This window comes from Chrysochloris asiatica, unplaced genomic scaffold (assembly GCF_000296735.1).
Source record: "Chrysochloris asiatica unplaced genomic scaffold, ChrAsi1.0 scaffold00015, whole genome shotgun sequence".
Classification (NCBI taxonomy): domain Eukaryota; kingdom Metazoa; phylum Chordata; class Mammalia; order Afrosoricida; family Chrysochloridae; genus Chrysochloris; species Chrysochloris asiatica.
In genome coordinates this window covers 13,334,340-13,353,090 of record NW_006408533.1, presented here as the reverse complement: position 1 = coordinate 13,353,090, position 18,751 = coordinate 13,334,340, and the positions used below count along the sequence as shown (strand labels likewise).

At 38.6% G+C, this 18,751-nt stretch overlaps 1 protein-coding gene across 1 annotated transcript in view; it reads left to right on the top strand.

The window, feature by feature from the left end:
- Window positions 1-18,751, top strand: part of KLHL14 (kelch-like family member 14) — a 143,140-nt gene that overhangs the window by 31,990 nt on the left and 92,399 nt on the right. The window contains exon 3 of the mRNA XM_006835049.1: window positions 11,554-11,675. Within this exon, the coding sequence (XP_006835112.1) occupies window positions 11,554-11,675 (122 nt within the window). The remainder of the gene's footprint in view (window positions 1-11,553; window positions 11,676-18,751) is intronic.

Genomic DNA, 18,751 nt, shown 5'->3' with positions numbered 1-18,751 from the left:
AACTCAACCCAGCAAAATCAGTTTGACTGGAATGAGAAGATAGATGTGAGAATCATTATGATTACTGAATCATAGTTGCTGTTGTTAAGAGCCTTTGAGTTGGTTCTAACTCATAGCAACCCTGTATAGGGTTTCCAAGGAGTGGCTGGTGAGTTCAAGCCACCTATCTTGAGTCGACCTGGAAATACATTGACTGTAACAATAAAATAGAAAGTGTCATGGTTTACCATCAGTTTGGCGACTTATGTATTATAACCTTTGGTGACATCCTTAATAGAGAGATATGGAAGGCTAGAGAGTGAGTAGGTTGAATTTATAAATAATCTATTGGTCAGTATGTCTATAGGAAGTCTAATGGATCTCTATTTTTATGAAGCATGCTTATGTAGCAAATATTTTAACTATTTATAAATTATATCACCTATGGAGTCCTGGACTCCTAATGTGGCACTGTGGTTTAATGCGCCAGACTGCAAAGCTGTTTGAACTGCAAGGTTGGCAGTTCAATCTCACCAGCAGCTCCTCGGAAACCCTATACAGGGTCACTACTGGTCAGAATCGACTCTTGGCACTTAACAACAACATGGAGTCCTAGTGTGTACTATAGGATAAGCACTGGACCATAAGGTTGGTTTGAACCACATGGTCAACAGTTTAAACTCACGAGCCACTCCTCAGAAACCCTTATGAGTCAGAACTGACTTGAAGGCACTTAACAATAACAACATGGGATCTGAAAGCAATAGAAAGAAAACACCAACATTCCAAAGATTGATTTTCAAATGCATGCTTTATAAGGTTAATAATTTTGCTACCATTTATCAATTGAAGGCTATTGGAATTACATAAATATTTTTCACATGTAACCCAGATGTCAGCTGAAGGCGTCACAGATTGAGTTAAGATCTTTTAAAGTTTTGACAAACCCCTTCAACCCACAGCCTATGGGAATCCCAAGCCAGTTCCTGTTTCTGCGATTCCCTGGGTGCCTAGTCTATTCCACCTCCCAGATTACAAATGACAGTTTGTGCTTGTGCAACCAGATGGGAAGTTGTGCATTTACTTCTTTTTTTAGAATACTAAGCCAAGATGTCTTTAGTTAAGTCCACTGAAATTGGAAGGTCATGGGAAGAGTCCTAACTTCCTTCAGTCTTGCTCAGCTTCTCCTCACTCGATTACATTGGGGGCTTCAATTATTTCTCCCTTTCATATTGCAGAGACATTCGTCTTCTGAGGTACCAGCAAAACAACAGCCTTTCGCTCACTGGGTGGACTGACACTAGAAGGTGGTTTTAGGTGTAATTAAAAAAAAAAAAGAAACAGTTGCCATGTCAGAGTGAAACTGTGCTCCATATGGTTTTCAATGACTGAGTTTTTTGTAGTAAAACCTTTTCTTCCAGCTTTTCTTCTAAGGCAGCTCTTGATGGAACCTAATCACCAAACTTAGGTTGAAAGTCCAGTGAGTTAACCATTTGTAGACGCCTGGGTCGTTGTTCGTTCATCGTTGCTAAGTGCTATAGAGTTGGTTCTGACTCATAGAGATCCTGTATAGGGTTTCCAAGGTGCAACTGGCAGGTTAAAGCTGCCAACCTTGTGGTTTGCTGTTGTTGTTGTTAAGTTTCACCAAGTTGGTTTCAATTTATAGTGACCCTGTATAGGGTTTCTGAGAAATGGCTGGTGGGTTTGAACCACTGGTTCTCAGTCCACTGGTTCACAGTCCAGTGTTGGGTGGCAATCATTTATTTTCCTATTACACCTACATGGCTTTATTTAACTCTCACAGCATTCTTGTAAGAAGAAGCTATCATTCTCACTTCACAGATGAGGAAATTGTGGCTTAGATGGGTCAAACATTAGGCAACAAATGTAAATATATGAAACCAAAGAAAGAGAATTTAACCAGGTCTGGCTGATGCGAACTTGAAATGATCTTGGTCTTTGGAGGACAGGGAAGTGATTTTATTTCCCAGTTTACTTTGCCACTTCACAACTGTGTAGATTTTCCATGAAATCTTCATGTTTCAAAAATCGAAAATCCATACATTCCTACAGCCCATCTGTGGGGAACTGCGAAGTGAAAAAATCCCAGTGATTTAGTATCATTTTACAGAAAACTGTTGTTAAGTGCTGTCATGTTGGTTCCGGCTCATAGCAACACTGTGCAGGGTTTCCGAGCCTTTTAAATATTCTCAGGAGCAGAAAGCCCCATCTTTCTCCTGTGGAGCAGCTGGTGGGCTCGAACCACAGAGCATGTGGTTCACAGTCCAGTGCTTTTTGTATGGAGCCACCATGCTCCTGTACACAAAACAGAAAAGTAGTTGGGAAAATTAAAATATCTAAACAATGCAAATACAACTGTATTACTTTTAAGTCATTCAACATGGATGGAGACATATTTCACTCACTTGTCAAACCTACAGATTACAGAAAGGAGAAGCTAACACTACTGATGATGTTGTTGATAATAAGACAGCGTGTCATTATTTAGCAGTTTGCACTCCTGGTGTGGTGTTGTAGGATCAGCACTGTACTGTGAACCACAAGGCTGGCAGATCAAGCCTACCAGCTCAGCTGTTCCCCGGAGTCAAAACAGACTCTATGGCAATAACAGCATCATTTAGCTCTTATAAGTGCTATTCCCAGCCCGCAGAGCAACTAAAGTGGAGTGACTTTGGGCAGGAAGTCTTGCTTGCAGAGTGGGGTGCCTCCAGTTACTTAAATTGGGTCCTTAAATGGAGGAGCTAAATGTTCTACACCATGAAGCTAGGGTTGAGTTCTTTTAGGCTTATAGGAGAGTGGCGTATTCTTTGAATATGTATAAGTAGTCCTAAAAGAGCTTTGTAACACTGCTGAGCTGGACAGAAGCCAGACCAAGGGCGGAGGACCAGAGAGAGGCCTGCCTGCAGACACTGCTAAATAGAGATGGTCCTGTGCCCTGAACATTTCTGATCCCGAGTTGTAACTTGCTAACTTCCCTAATAAACCCCGTAAGTGTGAGTATGGAGTCTGAATTCTGTGTGACCACTGCAAAGAATTATGAATGCAGCATAAGTGGATAGCGCCATGGGAAGAATAAATGGTGTTATTTTTTGCAGTTCTGTTATCTCCAGTGCTTAGAACAGTACCTGGCATATAGTAGGAACTCACTCATAAATAAATTAATTGAAACAAAATCTGAATCAGTGTGTATAAACTTAATATGTCACATTATAGGGTAAGCACTGGATAACTAACCACAAGGTTGGCAGTTCAAACCCACCAACCATTCCTTGGAAATCCAATGCAGGGTCACTATGAATCAGAACAGACTCAACAGTTGTGTAAAATTTCCAAGGAGTGACTGGTGGGTTTGAACCACCAACTTTGCAGGAAACTGTCAAGTGCTTACCTACCCTACAATAACAAATGACATGATAACACTTGTTTGATTTAGCTTGATTTTAAATCTGTAGCATCAGCCAGAAGCAGAACAGGCACCCAGCCCTGCACTGTGACTACTAAAAAACTATTGTAATTTTGTTGTTGTTGTTGTTGTTAATTAAGTGTCTTCAAGTTGGTTCCAAATCAGAGAAACCCTGTATAAAGTTTCCAAGGAGCAGCTGGTGGGTTTGAACCACCAATCTTGCAGCTTACAGTCCAGGGCTCATCCTACAGAGCTACACCAGCCCTTCATTCTAAATTTGTTGTTGTTATGAAGTGCTGTCAAGTCGATTCTGAATCATAGCAACCCTGTATGTGCTTATCCTACAATGCCACACCAGGACTCCACTGTAACTTTCTTGTTGTTGTTCTTGTTGTTGTTAAGTGCCGTTGAGTCAATTCCAACCTGTAGCGACCCTGTATAGGGTTTCCGAGGAGCAGCTGGTGAGCTTGAACCACCAACTTTGTGGCTCAAACCGACTTTGCAGTCCAGTGCATTGGCCCACAGTGCCACACCAGGACTCCTTAGATAGCCTAAAAAGAAAAGTTGCTCTTCTTATTATTGTTAGGTGCCATGAGTAAGTTCCAACTCATAATGACCCTTTGCACAACAGGACAAAACTCCGCTTGGTCCTGTGCCATCCTCAATATTGTTGGATATGTTTGAGCCCATTGATACTGCCACTGTGTCAGTCATCTTGTTTGGAGTTTCCCTCCTGATAATAATATCACCAAAGTATAAGAGATGAAATCTCACCATCCTGGCTGCTGCTGAGGAGCATTCTGGCTGTACTTTTACTGCAGATTTGTTTGTTCTTCTGGAAGTCATGGTACTAACACCATAGTTCAAATGCATTGATCCTTTTGTGGTCTTCCTTATTAATTATCTAACTTTCACATGCATCTGAGATGATTCGGTCAGGTGCACTTTAGTCCTCAAACTGACATCGTGACTCTTTAACTCTAAAGAGGTAGTTTGTAGCACATTTGCCTAATTCAATATGTCATATGACTTATTGACTGCTGCTTCCGTGAGCATTGATTATAGAGCCAAGCAAAATGAAGTCTTTGACAACTTCCATCTTTTCTTAATTTATCATGATACTATTTATTGGTCCAGTTGGGAGGTCTGGTGCTGTGAGTTAATGGACCGGACTGCAAGGTCACTTTGAACCACAAGGTCGGTGGTTCAAGCTCACCAGCCGCTCCTTGGAAACCTTATACAGGGTTGCTATTAGTTAGTACCAACTCAACGGTACTTAGCAGCAACAACAATCCATACTGAAGACTGTAGTCGTAGATGTTTGTCTAAGTATTTCAAGTCCTCTTCACTAACAGCAAGCAAGATTGAGTCATCTGCCTATCTCAGGGTGTTAATGAGTTGTCCTCCAATCCTAATGCCACATCCTTCTTCATATGATCCAGTTTCTCAGATTATTTGCTCAATTTATACATTGAATACGTACGGTAAAAGGCTGCAACCCTGGCACATACCTTTCCTAATTTTAAGTCATTCCATGTCCTCTTGTTCTGTTCAAACAACTGCCTCTTGGCCTGTGTACAGGTTCCTCATGATTTACAATGAATTGTTCTGGAATTCCCATTCTTCCCAATGTCTTGGTGTTTCACTCCAACTCTTCTTTCATAGTGGTCCTGAAGTCCAATGAAAATCGCTTTCACTGTCTTGTTTATTACACATTTTTATTGCATTCATTAGAATAAAAAGCTAAAACCAAGCCAATGGTAAGATAACGATGTTTGTTTGTTAGACCCATGCAGTTAAATGCCTTTGCATAGTCAATAAAACACAAGTAAACATCTTTGATAATGTAGGTCATAATGTATACAATTCTGACATTTGAATTATGAAAAAAATAGTGATTTCCTAGAGTATTCTCAAAGGATATGATCAAGAGGGTGAGGACTATATGGAGAGATTTTCAGACAGGAAGGGGAATTTTCAGCCTGGAGAAGAGAAAGGTATATGACAACTGCCTCCCAGTATTTGAGGTGCTGCCATGCTACAGAGGGCAATACTTACTCTTTTTCTCTAGAAGACGTAATACAACTAAGATTTTTAGCTCAGCATATGGCGAAATCTAACACTTACAAAGTTGTTTGGCAACTGTCAATAATAGAAAATATTCGGAAACTAAATCCATTTCATTACAAATATATAAAGCAGTAAGAATAATTACTTACAGAAAACACTATAAAAAGGGTTTTGGTCTTATACCGAAGATTGGACCACATCAATGGCTCCAAGTCTGGAAATATATTAGATTCAATTAAGAGAGGATAAAACATAACTGATTTTTAAGACCGTATTTCACTGAATCATAATCTCTGGTATCTGGCATCTGAGAATCTATATAGAGAATCTAAATTTTTAAACTCTCAGAGTTTAAAAGTGGTTTTCCAGGTTTGGAATTTAATTTTAAGACATAATTCTTAGATCATGACAGAATACCTTCTTTAATAAATAAATGAGAATCATTTGTTATCTGTAAAATTAATTTTGTCTAATTGTACATAAGTGACTCTAAAGTGCCAACAAACCTGCTCATTTAAACTCTTTTGGCAATCTAGTTAACAAAAAGTTTTTTTCATGTATCATGAAAAGGATAACTTTATCTGGCCTGGCTCCCAATTATTAAAGTTCCAAATCACTGAAATATAAATGAGACTTTACCGTACTTAGAACACCAGTATGATGAAAAATTTGTTTACACCAGGAGGTTTTAGGTCATTCTTCAATCATTCATCCCCGGAACCAAAGTACATGTGCGCACGAGCACACACGCACACACACACACACCACACACACACAGATGTGACACATGGTAAATGTTCGGCAATTACTGAGATGGAACAAAGGAGACCTTCAAATTCCGTCACCTTTCTACCTAATCTTTTTCTATGCAAGTATCTGGGAGCTTAAACCAAATATATCCAGATTATATTATTAATCACAATGTTCTCAGCTTTGTTTAAATTCTCCAATTCTGTATCTTTTAAACACATAACTTTGGTCAAAGTGGTGCTAAAATGAGGAGTGAAGAGGTGTATTTTTTAAACGATAACAGATATGAAAAGAACCTTTGACTAAATTGGCTCCATATGTAAAGAACTTCTAAAATGTGTGTCATGTTGCTATGAGTCAGAACCAATTCCACAGCAATTGGCAACAATTCTTGCAATAGGGCTACATTTGCAGATTTTGTTTATTTGAAAATTAAACTTGAAAAGCTCTGTTGGAATTGTTTAGTAAGGAATATTTGAAACCTTCTTCAGCAGTTCACTTCAGATTCTCCTGGTGTGATGCTGTAGGACAAGACTGGATTGCTAACTGCAAGGTTGGCAGTTCAAACCCACCAGCTTCTCTTGGAAACCCTGTACAGTAGTGGTGGGTAATATCTGGCCCAGAGGCCGTATAAAGCACACAAAATCATTTGGTTTGGCCCTGTTAAGGCAACCACAGTTCCAGCCATCACATTAGTGGTGAGTTAAATTTTAAGTTGATAATTTTGTATGACCTGCGAATGATGTTATAAATTTTGGCAGAAAAAAAGGTTCCCTATCCCTGTGGCGCTGTGGATTAATGCACCAGACTGCAAAGTTGTTTGAACTGCAAGGTTGGCGGTTCAAGCTCACCAGCTGTTTCTTGGAAACCCTATACAGGATCACTATGGGTTAGAATCGACTATACAGGGTCACTATGGGTCGGAATCGACTCGACGGCACATAACAGCAACAATCCCTGCTACGAATCAAAACTGACTTGATGGTACATAACAATGACCGTCCATAACTTAAGTTTTTATCCCATGGTGTTTTTAAATTGAATTTCACTCTTCGAATTAATAGCATGAAAAGTAGGGGTTCAAAATCTAATACACATTCATTATAATCTGTCATTATTATCATTGCTACTATTGTAATTGTAAAATGAATGGAAGCTTTTCAACAACAATTATTCCTATGTGTTGCTTTCTAGCAATAATTGAAAAGCTGGCATTGCCTTTACATCAAAGTAAAGTATGTGGTGAATTTTCTCATTTATATTATTCTTGAGAAATAAGAAATATAGAGCAATCTCTATTAGGTCATTTTATTTGGATCCAGAAATATTCAAAGTTGTAGCTAATGGCCAAATGCCTAATTTCTTATAATAAGACTCAAAAAATAGCCAGTTTAATTGAAGTGATAATTTTCTAAGAACAAATAATTAAGATAACAATAGGGTAGGAAAGTGCTCTTAATTACTATTATATTAAGATTATATATATATAATCTCAATAATAATCTTAATAAAAATATTATTTTGCTTTTTTAGCCATTTAATCGGGTTTGCCATGTGAAATAAAGCCCATATTTTATTGTCAGTATCTAAAGCTTGATTAATAACAATTTGCTATAGACTTTATAAAGAACTTCTCACTATTTTATATGATCCTAATGCCAATCTTTTGAATAGGCATATCAAATATGTGATAGGCGCTCTGGTAGCGTAGTGGTTATGAATCAAGCTTCTAACATCAAGGTCAGCAGTTCGAAACTACCAGCTGTTCCACAGGAAAACAATGAGGCTTTCTGCTCCCATAAAGATTTGCAGCCTTGGAAATCCTGTACAGGGTCGCTATGAGTTGGAACCGACTCCACGGCACATAACAACAGCAACAACAACGTAAAGGAAACAGTAACACTAATGAGGTAGTCCATCTTCAAATAGTCAATCATTTGAAGTCAAAAGGGCAACATTTACCCAAAAACAAAGTTCCGAAGGTTTCGGAGAGAAGGACGAATGAAAACAGGAAACACAGGGAGGAAGTCGGAGAACTGTTGCTACCTTGTAGGGATTGCAGTCAATGACATGAAACAAGATGTGTATGAAATTGTTGAATCTGAAACCAATGATTTACTCTGTAAACCTTCATCCGGTTCACAATAAAACACTTAATAGAGCATGGGCCTAGGTCGGAACATTGCCACTTAAATTACTATAAGAACTTTCTCTGTGAGATGGAGACTTACACCTACCACAGGACTGTTTTGAGAGTCATTGGAGATAATGGTAAGAAAAAACTAGTCAAATAAGTTTTAATTCATGTGTTGTTTTTTTCTGTCCTATACTAGTCCTGGTGTGGTGCCATAAGGATAAGCACTCGACCCCAAAGTTGTTTTGAACCATGAGGTTTTTGGTTCAAATTCACCAGCTGCTCCTCAGAAACCCTGTACAGGGTCACTATGAGTCGGAGCCAACTCTACGCCATTTAACAAAAACAAAAATAGGACTTCACAAGTACTTGATCATATTTTTACTTTCTATGTGATTCAGTTTCATAAAATAGAGTTTTAAACTTTATTTAGAATTAAATGGTACTGATATTAGCTTGAAAAATTGAATAACACAAGCCTTAGAGACAAAATATTCCAAGTAAAATGTCATAATAAATTGAGTATATGAGGCTATAAATATAAAAGTGCAAAAGATTGGGGATATGCCTTTACTCACTAAGGCCACAGATAATGGCGTCAAAGCACTGCCCTTTTGTAGAAAACACACAGCCAACAATTGCAGGTGGGACTTCCTTTACTTTGCTGTTATAGGTGGTTCTCTAACTCCTGTCCTTTTCATCAGGTTTCCAGGGAAGGCCTAGGTGGACTAAGGGTTTATCTTGGTTCTGTGGAGTCTTTCCCTGCTGCTATGTTTGCTCTTTGAATCATGTCATTGTTGGCAGAGGCTGGACATTGTTACCATTTGCTAGCTGTTCAGTGGTTTATGTGTTGGTGGTCTCAGTCCAGTTCTTAGAGGACAGATGGCAAACACTGGCTGTTTGGGCAAAGAGGACAATGATTCTAGATTCTCTTTCCATCCGCATAGATGGTCCATCTAGGTCAGTGTTGAAAATTACCACTGGGAATGTTTCAGTGAAGCTGGCCTTGCCAAATAATGAACGTATTTGAGCCAGGCATTGATCTCCCTTTGAAGTTCATGAAACACATTTTAAACGCAGTACATGTATTAAAGCAGGGATTTAATTCTATTGTTTTTATCCCAACCACCACTTTACCAAGTCCTTTCCTCTATATCTAACCAGATCATATCAATATGATCTATCTGCTCCTACCTGCAGTCTGAAAGCATATCCTCATGTGATGTAAGACACAGAATCATGCCTTTCAGTTGAACAGGTCTATCTACCTCTGGTAACTTACAGCAACCTAAGATTATTTGCTCTTGCCTTGACTTCTATTATACACATAAATGGTTGATAATTTGGATGAAAAATTACAACAAACAAAATGATCTTATATAAGTTATATAATTAAGCATTTAGTAGATTACATGGCACATAATTTAAAGATATATTGTTCCCCAATAAAAGAGAGTTATTTAATGATACTATTTTTTCATAACATCTGTGATAAATCCATTCCAATCACTGAAACCTTCAATGCCCCAGTGGAACTGTTTGCTTTTGTATTCTGATTTTGTTTTCCATTTACTAGTCTATAAGGTACAGTTCAAAAGTACTTTAATTTCAAAGAAGTTGAGGTTTTTGTTTGTGGTGACGGTGCTAGTTTTTTTCCGTTCCTCCATTATATCCAGGGGCTGGCAAAGTTAATATTGCAAACTGGTACTACATTAGGCATTCTTCTATAATTACAGATCCCTCTATCATGTGTAGCTAGCACAGGAGTTTCTCCAGAAGGTGTTTTTCCAACTGAGGCATGTACAGTGGATTCAATGGCACCAGAGTTTCATTATAGGAATTCTCTTGTCCCCTTCCTACACATAGAAACGCCATTAACTGTATTAAGTTAACTCTCCAAATGTTAGGTTCTTAACCAACAAACAGTGCTTTTCCACAAGGGCGTATTCGCCAAGCATCTTTGAATCGGAACTGGATGTATAGATAGTAACAGCTTCAGAACCACACTGTGTGGCTGTGATCCTATTTAAGGAGAACTCTCATTTATTAACTTTTTCCTTCCACCATTGTTGCCCTGTTTCTTCTGCCACCTTCAGTCTTTCAGGTAAATGAAAAGTTCAATTATATGTAAAGTGACTGTTAAATCAGCAGGTCGCTTGTGGGGGTCTGCGCCTCCCCTCCCTGCTTCCATCACTAGTGCACTCAATCCATTACTTTTCCTGAGGATCCTACATCCATCAGGTCGAGTGTGCCGGCCAGGGTGCATCTTATAGCTTTTACTGCAGATGAGACATTGCAGGCCTATGCTCAGGAACTGCCAGGCAGACTGGGAATCACAGTCACGGTTAATAGCAGCGAATTGCCAGCTCTTGATGGGTGGGTAGTCACTCCTTTCAGTGGTTGCCCCCTGGGGGGAGAAGGTAGAAAAACAGAGGGAGGGAATTAGAGTGACTTTGCACAGTTGAGCAGGTTCATGCCGCTGGATCAGTGGCAAGCATTGGCAGGGCTCCACTCTGGGGAGGCTCACAACAACATCACAGTCTCATTTTTACCAATTGGTGCTGCTGTATTGCCAGTGGTGCACAGGGGAGGGGGAAGCCAGGAGTGGGGAAATGGGATGAAGGCGGAAGTCTAAGCAAAATTAAGCAAACAAAAAGTCACACTCAAACTGGTTAACCCATCCCAGTTTAGCCCAGTACAACTAATTGTCCCAAACTGGTATTTGAAGTTCCCTGGGTGATTAAAGAGTTGGCTCACAAGCTCTCTGCATAACCTTAATTTTTTCAAGGTTCTTTGAGTGGAGAATGGCTTATAATAATGATTTTGACTAATACGATTTTTGACATGCAACTTTAATGCTTAACCTTAGTACAACTCCAGAGCATTTCATGTGTACTCAGCTGTAAAGAGTGATGATTTAAAGGGATAATATAAGAAAAAGGTCGTTCTAGAATGAACCTCTAACAAATTGCATAAAGGAAGCTTATTATTCCATGAGTATGGGGATATGCAGCTCTCCTTATCATTTTTCTGCTTGGTTCAAAAAATTGTTGAGACATGAATGGGAGAAGAAACAGGAAAAAATGAAATAGAAATCTGCAAGCAAGGAACATTCTTTTGATGGTTATGATTTTGTTGCCACTAAAAAGACTCTACAATAATGTGGTTATTCATCTCCTCTTTGTTTTGGGTGAAGAATTCGCTCTAACAAGAAAATGCTGTTGTTGGTTGGAGGGTTGCCTCCTGGACCGGACCGGCTCCCCAGCAATCTGGTTCAGTATTATGATGATGAAAAGAAGACATGGAAAATACTCACAAGTGAGTGGACTTATTTATTTATCCATCTATTTATTTCAGGTTAGAGCTGTCTTGATTCATTCAAAAACATGGTTAATCAAATTAGACACTTTATTGATTTGTTACCCTTTGGAGTTTTGTTTATGTATCACAGGGGATTTCGAGTGAAAAAGTGAATTAGCATTGTAGAGGCAGCCAATTTGGTAGTCGAATAGGCCTAAATTAAAACTGGCCTAAAATCACTGCATTGGTTTATGTTTCTGATCTGGGCCAGACAGAGGGAGATATCTTCCAAAACGAATTCTTCAATTTCTTTTCTTTGGCAATTGAAAAGTAAAAGAGTGTTTATTAACACTAGTAAATTTTCCCACTTCAAATTTTCTCCTATCAAAATGGCTGGTTAGTGAGTTGTCTCTATAACTCACATGCATGCTGCTGTTAGGAATTTTTACCTATTCACTTTCAGTCTGGGAAACCTGGTCTTTCAAGAAACACACCCTCAGAGCTCCACAGCTTGGATGGACAGACATATTCATGGCCTATTCCGGCCACATTAAATTGTGCTTGCAAACTTCTACCCAAGATTCTCCTCCTCCCCTCCTTAAAGGGTGATTGTGTTTTACAGCAAACCTCTTGCCTTGGGCACTGAGATTTGGAACTTATTGTTACATCGGTTATGATTCCCAATCTGACTCAGTCATGGAATCAAAAAGCATCGTTTCGTGAGTGCATTAGGCTGTGCACACCAGGCCCCTCGTGGCCACAGTGACTGCACTGGTCAATAAAACTAAATTTTAACTGTCAAAATTGCCCAGAGCTGTATAGATAAAATAATAAATGAACAATTTGGATCCATAAATCAAAGCTATACATTTAAACCCTACAAAAGTGAAAGTTGGATTTTCTTATTGCATATGTCTTTTAAGCAGTTATATACTTCATCATTGTATTTTAATTACTTCCTTCCCACTTCCTGAAAAGTCTGTAGAATAATAGAAAACAGGCCAACAATTTGCCATAAGAGGAGCAAAGACATGTGAGGCGGTGCTTGAAATCCTGCATTTCTGAGCTGGCTTACCCCAGCGAAACCTGCGGTAGCATTGTCCAAAAACTGCAGCGAGAAAGCTCCCCGGACACCTATCCACTCTGGTTGTAGTAAAGAGGTAATGTGATAGTAGCAGCAAGATTAAGGAGTAGAAAGAAAGAAAGAAAAATAAGTAAGAGATGTCTTCAAATTAATTTAGATTTTTTTCTTGATAAAAGCACTGTTAACAGTGGTTTAAACATCCGAATAAGTGGTCAAGCTATATTCCAGAAATTCCTCAGAATGAAAGCTGAAGCTAAAACTCAAGAATCTATTTCTGACGTTTGATCAATAGAGACATGGAAGCTAGGAGGAAGAGAGAAAAGAAAAAGATAACAGGGAGACAGAAACTAGGGAACAGGGAAAATATTAGCCCCAGCCAATAACTGATATTCATTCACAAACTCAGCTGTTTTCCCAAATATATCAGGCTAGGTTCAGTTTGTATCCCTTTGTTAAAGACAAGATGATTAATTAAAGCATTATGAGCAGTACCTAAGAACAATACCATTTTAAATTTTGCTCAGAAACAGGGAGACCATCCAAGTTACTGTCCATACTGAAACACTTTTGAGGATGAAAAGGGTGCTATTAATTATGCTGGGATAACAGGTATAGAAGAGAAACTGTGGTCGCCCTACTCAAAATGTTTTACCTTGCCTGACTTAACACTCTACCTGAAGAGGTCTAGCAAGAAAGCAAAGATTTTAAATCATAGAAATCTGGATTCAAACCCTGATATGTAACCTTGTAATAATCTCATAGATGAGTTATGACATCATCATTTTCTTGAGGTCTTTTGAGTATCCATAAGATAAAATTATATTTTCCAATGTTCTGGCACATTCACTACTTAATAAATTGCATCTAATCTTGCTATTTTTGTAACACCATTACCAGTATTAGAACAACTGTAGCCTTTGTACTTTTCTATGTAGCAAAGAGGCAAATCCCACTGAACTGGAGAAGGGAGACTGTTTCCATAATTTTCATACGTTGAATACAATCATCTACAGACTAAGAAGTAAAATAAATGAACATCTGTTGACTCAAATTGAAAAAAATAAAAACATCAATATATATAAATATAGAAAAGTTCTTATGACAGATTATATCCAAGGAGCTTCAAACCTTTTTCTATATTCAGGCATAGCTATAGCTTTGAAAGAAATGTCTACTTTGCTTACATTCTTTAGTGCCCTGGGAACTTCTGCTTTTGAAAATATCACCGTCCAAGCTATGACTACATGAACCCAAGTGAAAGCATATTTTCAGTTTCCTTGAAAAAAACAAGAAAAGAGCAACAGTTGATTTGGATGATTCCTGCTGTTAGTTTTCATTTTTAAATGCAGGCATCCTATTTGGCTAAATGGATAAAAAGGCCAGATTTACACAATATTTAAGCTATGTAATAATAAATGAAGAAATGTTTCTCAGAGAGCAAGAAATTACCCAAATTCTCCCCAAATCCAACAAAACATTCGGGGATTGCAGAATCTCCCACTTCCATTTTGTTGTTGTTGTTAAGTGCCATCAAGTCAGTACCGACTCATAGCGACCTTATGCAGAGCAGAACGAAACACTGCCCAATCCTGGGCCAACCTCAGTACTGTTGTCACACTTGAGTCCATCGATACTGCCACTTGGCCAATCCATTTCATTAAGGGTCTTCCTCTTTTTCTCTGACCATCCACCCTACCAAACATGATATCCTTCTCCAGCGACTGCTCCCTCCTGACAATATGTCCGAAGTATGAGAGATGAAGTTTAGACCCAGAAAAATTGCTAAACTAATAGGAGGGAGGCAAGGATGATAGCAATACTGGAAAACAGTCACCTCCTTGTTTAGGATCTGCTTATGGACTGGATAACTGCCTGCTCAAACTAACAAGTAAACTAACAAATACCCAAATCCTGAGCTTAGCTAGAGCTCCAGAGTCTTCAAACATTTTTCCCACTTGGCTTGAGCAAACATTTCTCAGCACGTCTCAAATATGCTTTCTTTTAGACACAGACAAGAGCACAAATATTCACTTACGGAAACCATAGTAACATGCACAAATTATGCAACAAAGTTAAATCAAAGGAATGGTCAGCAGTAATTGTCTTTAGGCATTCTCCTGAGAGGTTTTTTATATTTTAGAAACACTATAGAAGAGATACACGTAAAAGCAAGAAGTTGAATAGCATGGAGGTGAATAGGAATGAAAAAGTGGTCTATAAGACAGAAAGAAAGCAGAATCCATTTAGCCAACCAGTAGTCTAGTCTCCCCCAAAACCAAGAAAATTATTATTCTTACTATAAAAGTCTGTTTTGGTATCGTGCTGGAACCTGTATTTTTATCCTCATCTTTGGACAAATAATTTAATATAACATGATAATAATGTTGAACATAGTAGCAGCATTCTTACTTTCTGTCAGAAAAGTATCAAGAAATAACATGTTAAAAATGATGGTAAAGTCCTTTTGTAAATGTGAAATGTTAAGTAATAACAGTAAAATTGCCATTGTTGTTCTCTTGACTGTTAATAATAAAAGGAAGTTGAAATGCACTTTCATTCATTTTTATTTTACAGTACTGCTTTTCTTGCATTTCTCACTCCTGCACGCAGTCTCCCGTTTCATTCTTAACTTATTAGAAAGCAGTACAGGAGACATGAATACTAAAATGGCCAGTGCAAAAAAACATGCCTCCTACACTTTGCAGGACCTAAATCCTTGGCACAAAGATCTAAGAAAACAATTTCCAGGGACACCATGTACTTCTTTTTAAACAGATTTATTATATATCAGAGTGTCTATGAAGTCCACATGTGGACATTCTTTTTACATTACTCCCCAGGGGTCAGCATTTGAAGAGCTACTTATTCCATCTCCATTGAACAATTTCTTCATTGATGGTAAAGGTATTCCCAGGAACTGATCCTTTCCTTATGTTTCAGAAAACAGATCCTATTGATTAGGTGGTCCCTTGTTGCTTTCTGTGAACAAATGACAGAAAAGAGGACTTCAAAATATAGATTTATCCTTCCATGTGACGATGATAATTTACTTTTAAAACATTAGAATGAACATGAGAAGCTCTAAGATAGAAAAGCTTATTCCCTCTGCTAGATGTGAAAGAAATGGCGTTTGTCCCTCTTCCCTTCAGTTATTTGTAGCTTCTTTCTCTACTTTGTAGCCTAAGGATTTGGGCACCCCCATGTTTCAGTTCTAGAAAAGAAGGAAACCATTGTGCACAGGTTTCCTAAATTGTCTCCTGTGTTCCATGGAGGACATTGAACTTGATTCCTTCTTCACAGTAATAGTTCCTGTGGTTGGTTGGCATCAATTACCTTTAGAGGATAAGAAAGATTTCCTAGAAGTGGTTGTCTGCAAATCTGAAAAATGGGTAGAAATTATCTAAGCAAAGAGGTGGATGGGAAAGTATTTCAGCAAGAGTACACAAAATTAAAATGCATAAATGTAAAGGAGCGTAGCTACTTTGTTGGAACTAAAATCAATGTGTGTCTCTTTAAGAAAGGCTATCTCTGATAGGGGCTGGGAGTTAGCCAATAACCATATCATATGGGATGATTTCAAGGACTTGTTAAAAACAGATTCCAGAATTAGAGATTAAGAGTATTTTCTGTTTTCAATATTAGTGAAAACAGTGATCTAAACATTTTAAACACTATCGTGATATTTGGTTGCTCTCAGATTGGAACTTTTTATTTCAGTTCATGGAGTAATTGTTTCCATGACTTTGGACAAAGCAAGGGTAGAGAATTGTGTTTGGACTTTTAAAATATGCTAGCCTCTAATTTACCTTCAATGAGCTCAATTCTAATTTGAAATACATGAGTGCACATTGCTATATACCTTGAATTCTTTGCTAGTGTGTATTTATGCACCAGTGCATTAGTGGATTTTTTCATAGATTTTTTAAAAATACGTGTGTGGTCACTCCAAATACTGTATTTCAAGTTCTATGGATGCCTAGAAAACCAGATGACTTTATTTGACCATTTCTCATGTATTGATGGTGCATACCTCCTTTGAATACAGCAATAGTTTTTTCTCCTGAGAACAGCATGTATACAAATAACTCTAATACCTTCTTTATACCTAAGCTGAGATATTTGCTACTGAGTCTGGCATGAAAGATTTATGGGTCTTATGATGCTGTTGTTCTTGAATGCCAAGTCGGTTCCGACTCATAGGACCCAGAATAGGGTGTCTGAGGAGCAGCTGGTGAGCCTAAACTTCCGACCTTGTGATTCAAACTGACTTTGCAGTCGAGCGCATTAACCCACAGCACCACACCAGCAGGACTCCATGGTCATATGGGCTGCTTAAATTTGCTCTGTGTCATTACTAAGTAAATTGAAAACTAAGTCTAGCAAACCTTAGGATGTAAGTGCTGAAACACTAAGTGATCTCTTTGCCCAACCCACCCATTTTGCACATTCATTCCGTAAATATAATTACTACCTTGTATGTAGGACAAATCCTGATTTGGTGCTGTAGGATAAAGCACTAGACTAAAAAGTCTGTTTGAACTTCAAGGTCGGCAGTTCAAACCCACCAGCCACTCCTTGGAAACCCTATACAGGGTTGCAATGAGTCAGATCTGACTCAGTGGTACTTAATAACAACAACATGTGGAAGGAGACAGTACGGTACTGCTGTAGGATAAACATGAAATTGCAAACCTCAGGGTTATGGTTCTAACCAATCTCTCTGAGGAAGAAAGATGAGACTTTCTGCCCCCCACAAAGATTTAAAACATTGGAAACCCTATACAGGGTTGTTATGGGTCCGAACCGACTTGATGGCACTTAACAACAACAACATGTAGAAGGAGGGAATATGGTGCCTCTTAGGATAAACACAGAGCTGTGAACCTCTAGGTTGGTGGTTCGAGTCTACCAGTCTATCTGTGGAAGATGAGGCTTTCTGCTCCCACATAGATTTAAAGCCTCGGAATCCCTGGACAGGGCTACAGTGAATTAGAAATGGTTCACCAGTACTTAACAACCACAACAACAATAGTATAGAAGGAAATATTGAGCCAAGTACAAAGAATACAATGCTGAATCAAAACAATATAACTGTGCATTTATTGATCTTAGAGTTAGTTGGGGGGTGGGGGGAACGTTATGCTGTAGTTTAGGATTCATGGAGAATATTCCCAAAGAAGTGGCATTTGAGCTGAAAACTGAAGGATGAAAAGCTAGGTAAATAGGTGGTGATATGAAAGAAGATCATCCCAAAGTACTTAGCAGTAAGTACAGAGACCCTGCAGAAAGAAGAAGCATGGTTGAATTCAGTGAGAAAAGAGAAATGAGATGTGGCTATAGACAGAAGCAGAAACCAGGTCACAAAGGAACTTCTATGTCCATTTAGTAGGCTTTGGTCTTTATTTTAATTGATGCAAAGGTAGTAGGTGTCTACCCACAGTCACACAGCGAGTTAGTGGTAGAGTGAGTCATTGAGTACTGGCCCATCTAGACCTATCAAAGAGTGCTGCCTCACTTACCACGCCAATCTGTCTCACCAACAAGTGTCATTAGTCAAAAGAGTCCAACCAGATGAATGGGATTCAATCTGTGCTAACCCACTTCATCCGTGAAAATCTAAATGAATTCAATGTACTTGACATAGTACCATGCTCATAGAATAAAACTATTGTTGTTGTTAAGTGCAGTTGAGTTCATTTCTAACTCACAATGACCTCATGTCACAGCATGGAACTGTGAACTGCAATCCTTACAAAAGCAGAGTGCCAGCTCTTTTTTCTACAGAGTTGCTGGATGGCTTCCAGCCACCACCATTTTGGTTAGCAGCTGAGTGCAAGAACACTTAACTTTGTACCACCACAGCACCTCGACCTAATATAGGTTAACTGAATGAATATTGGACTTCTGGTGTGATGCTATAGGATAAGCACTGGACTGCTAGCCAATAAATTGATGGTTCAAGCCCACCAGCGTCTCCTCAGAAACCACAATCTCTTGTCGCTTGGAGTCA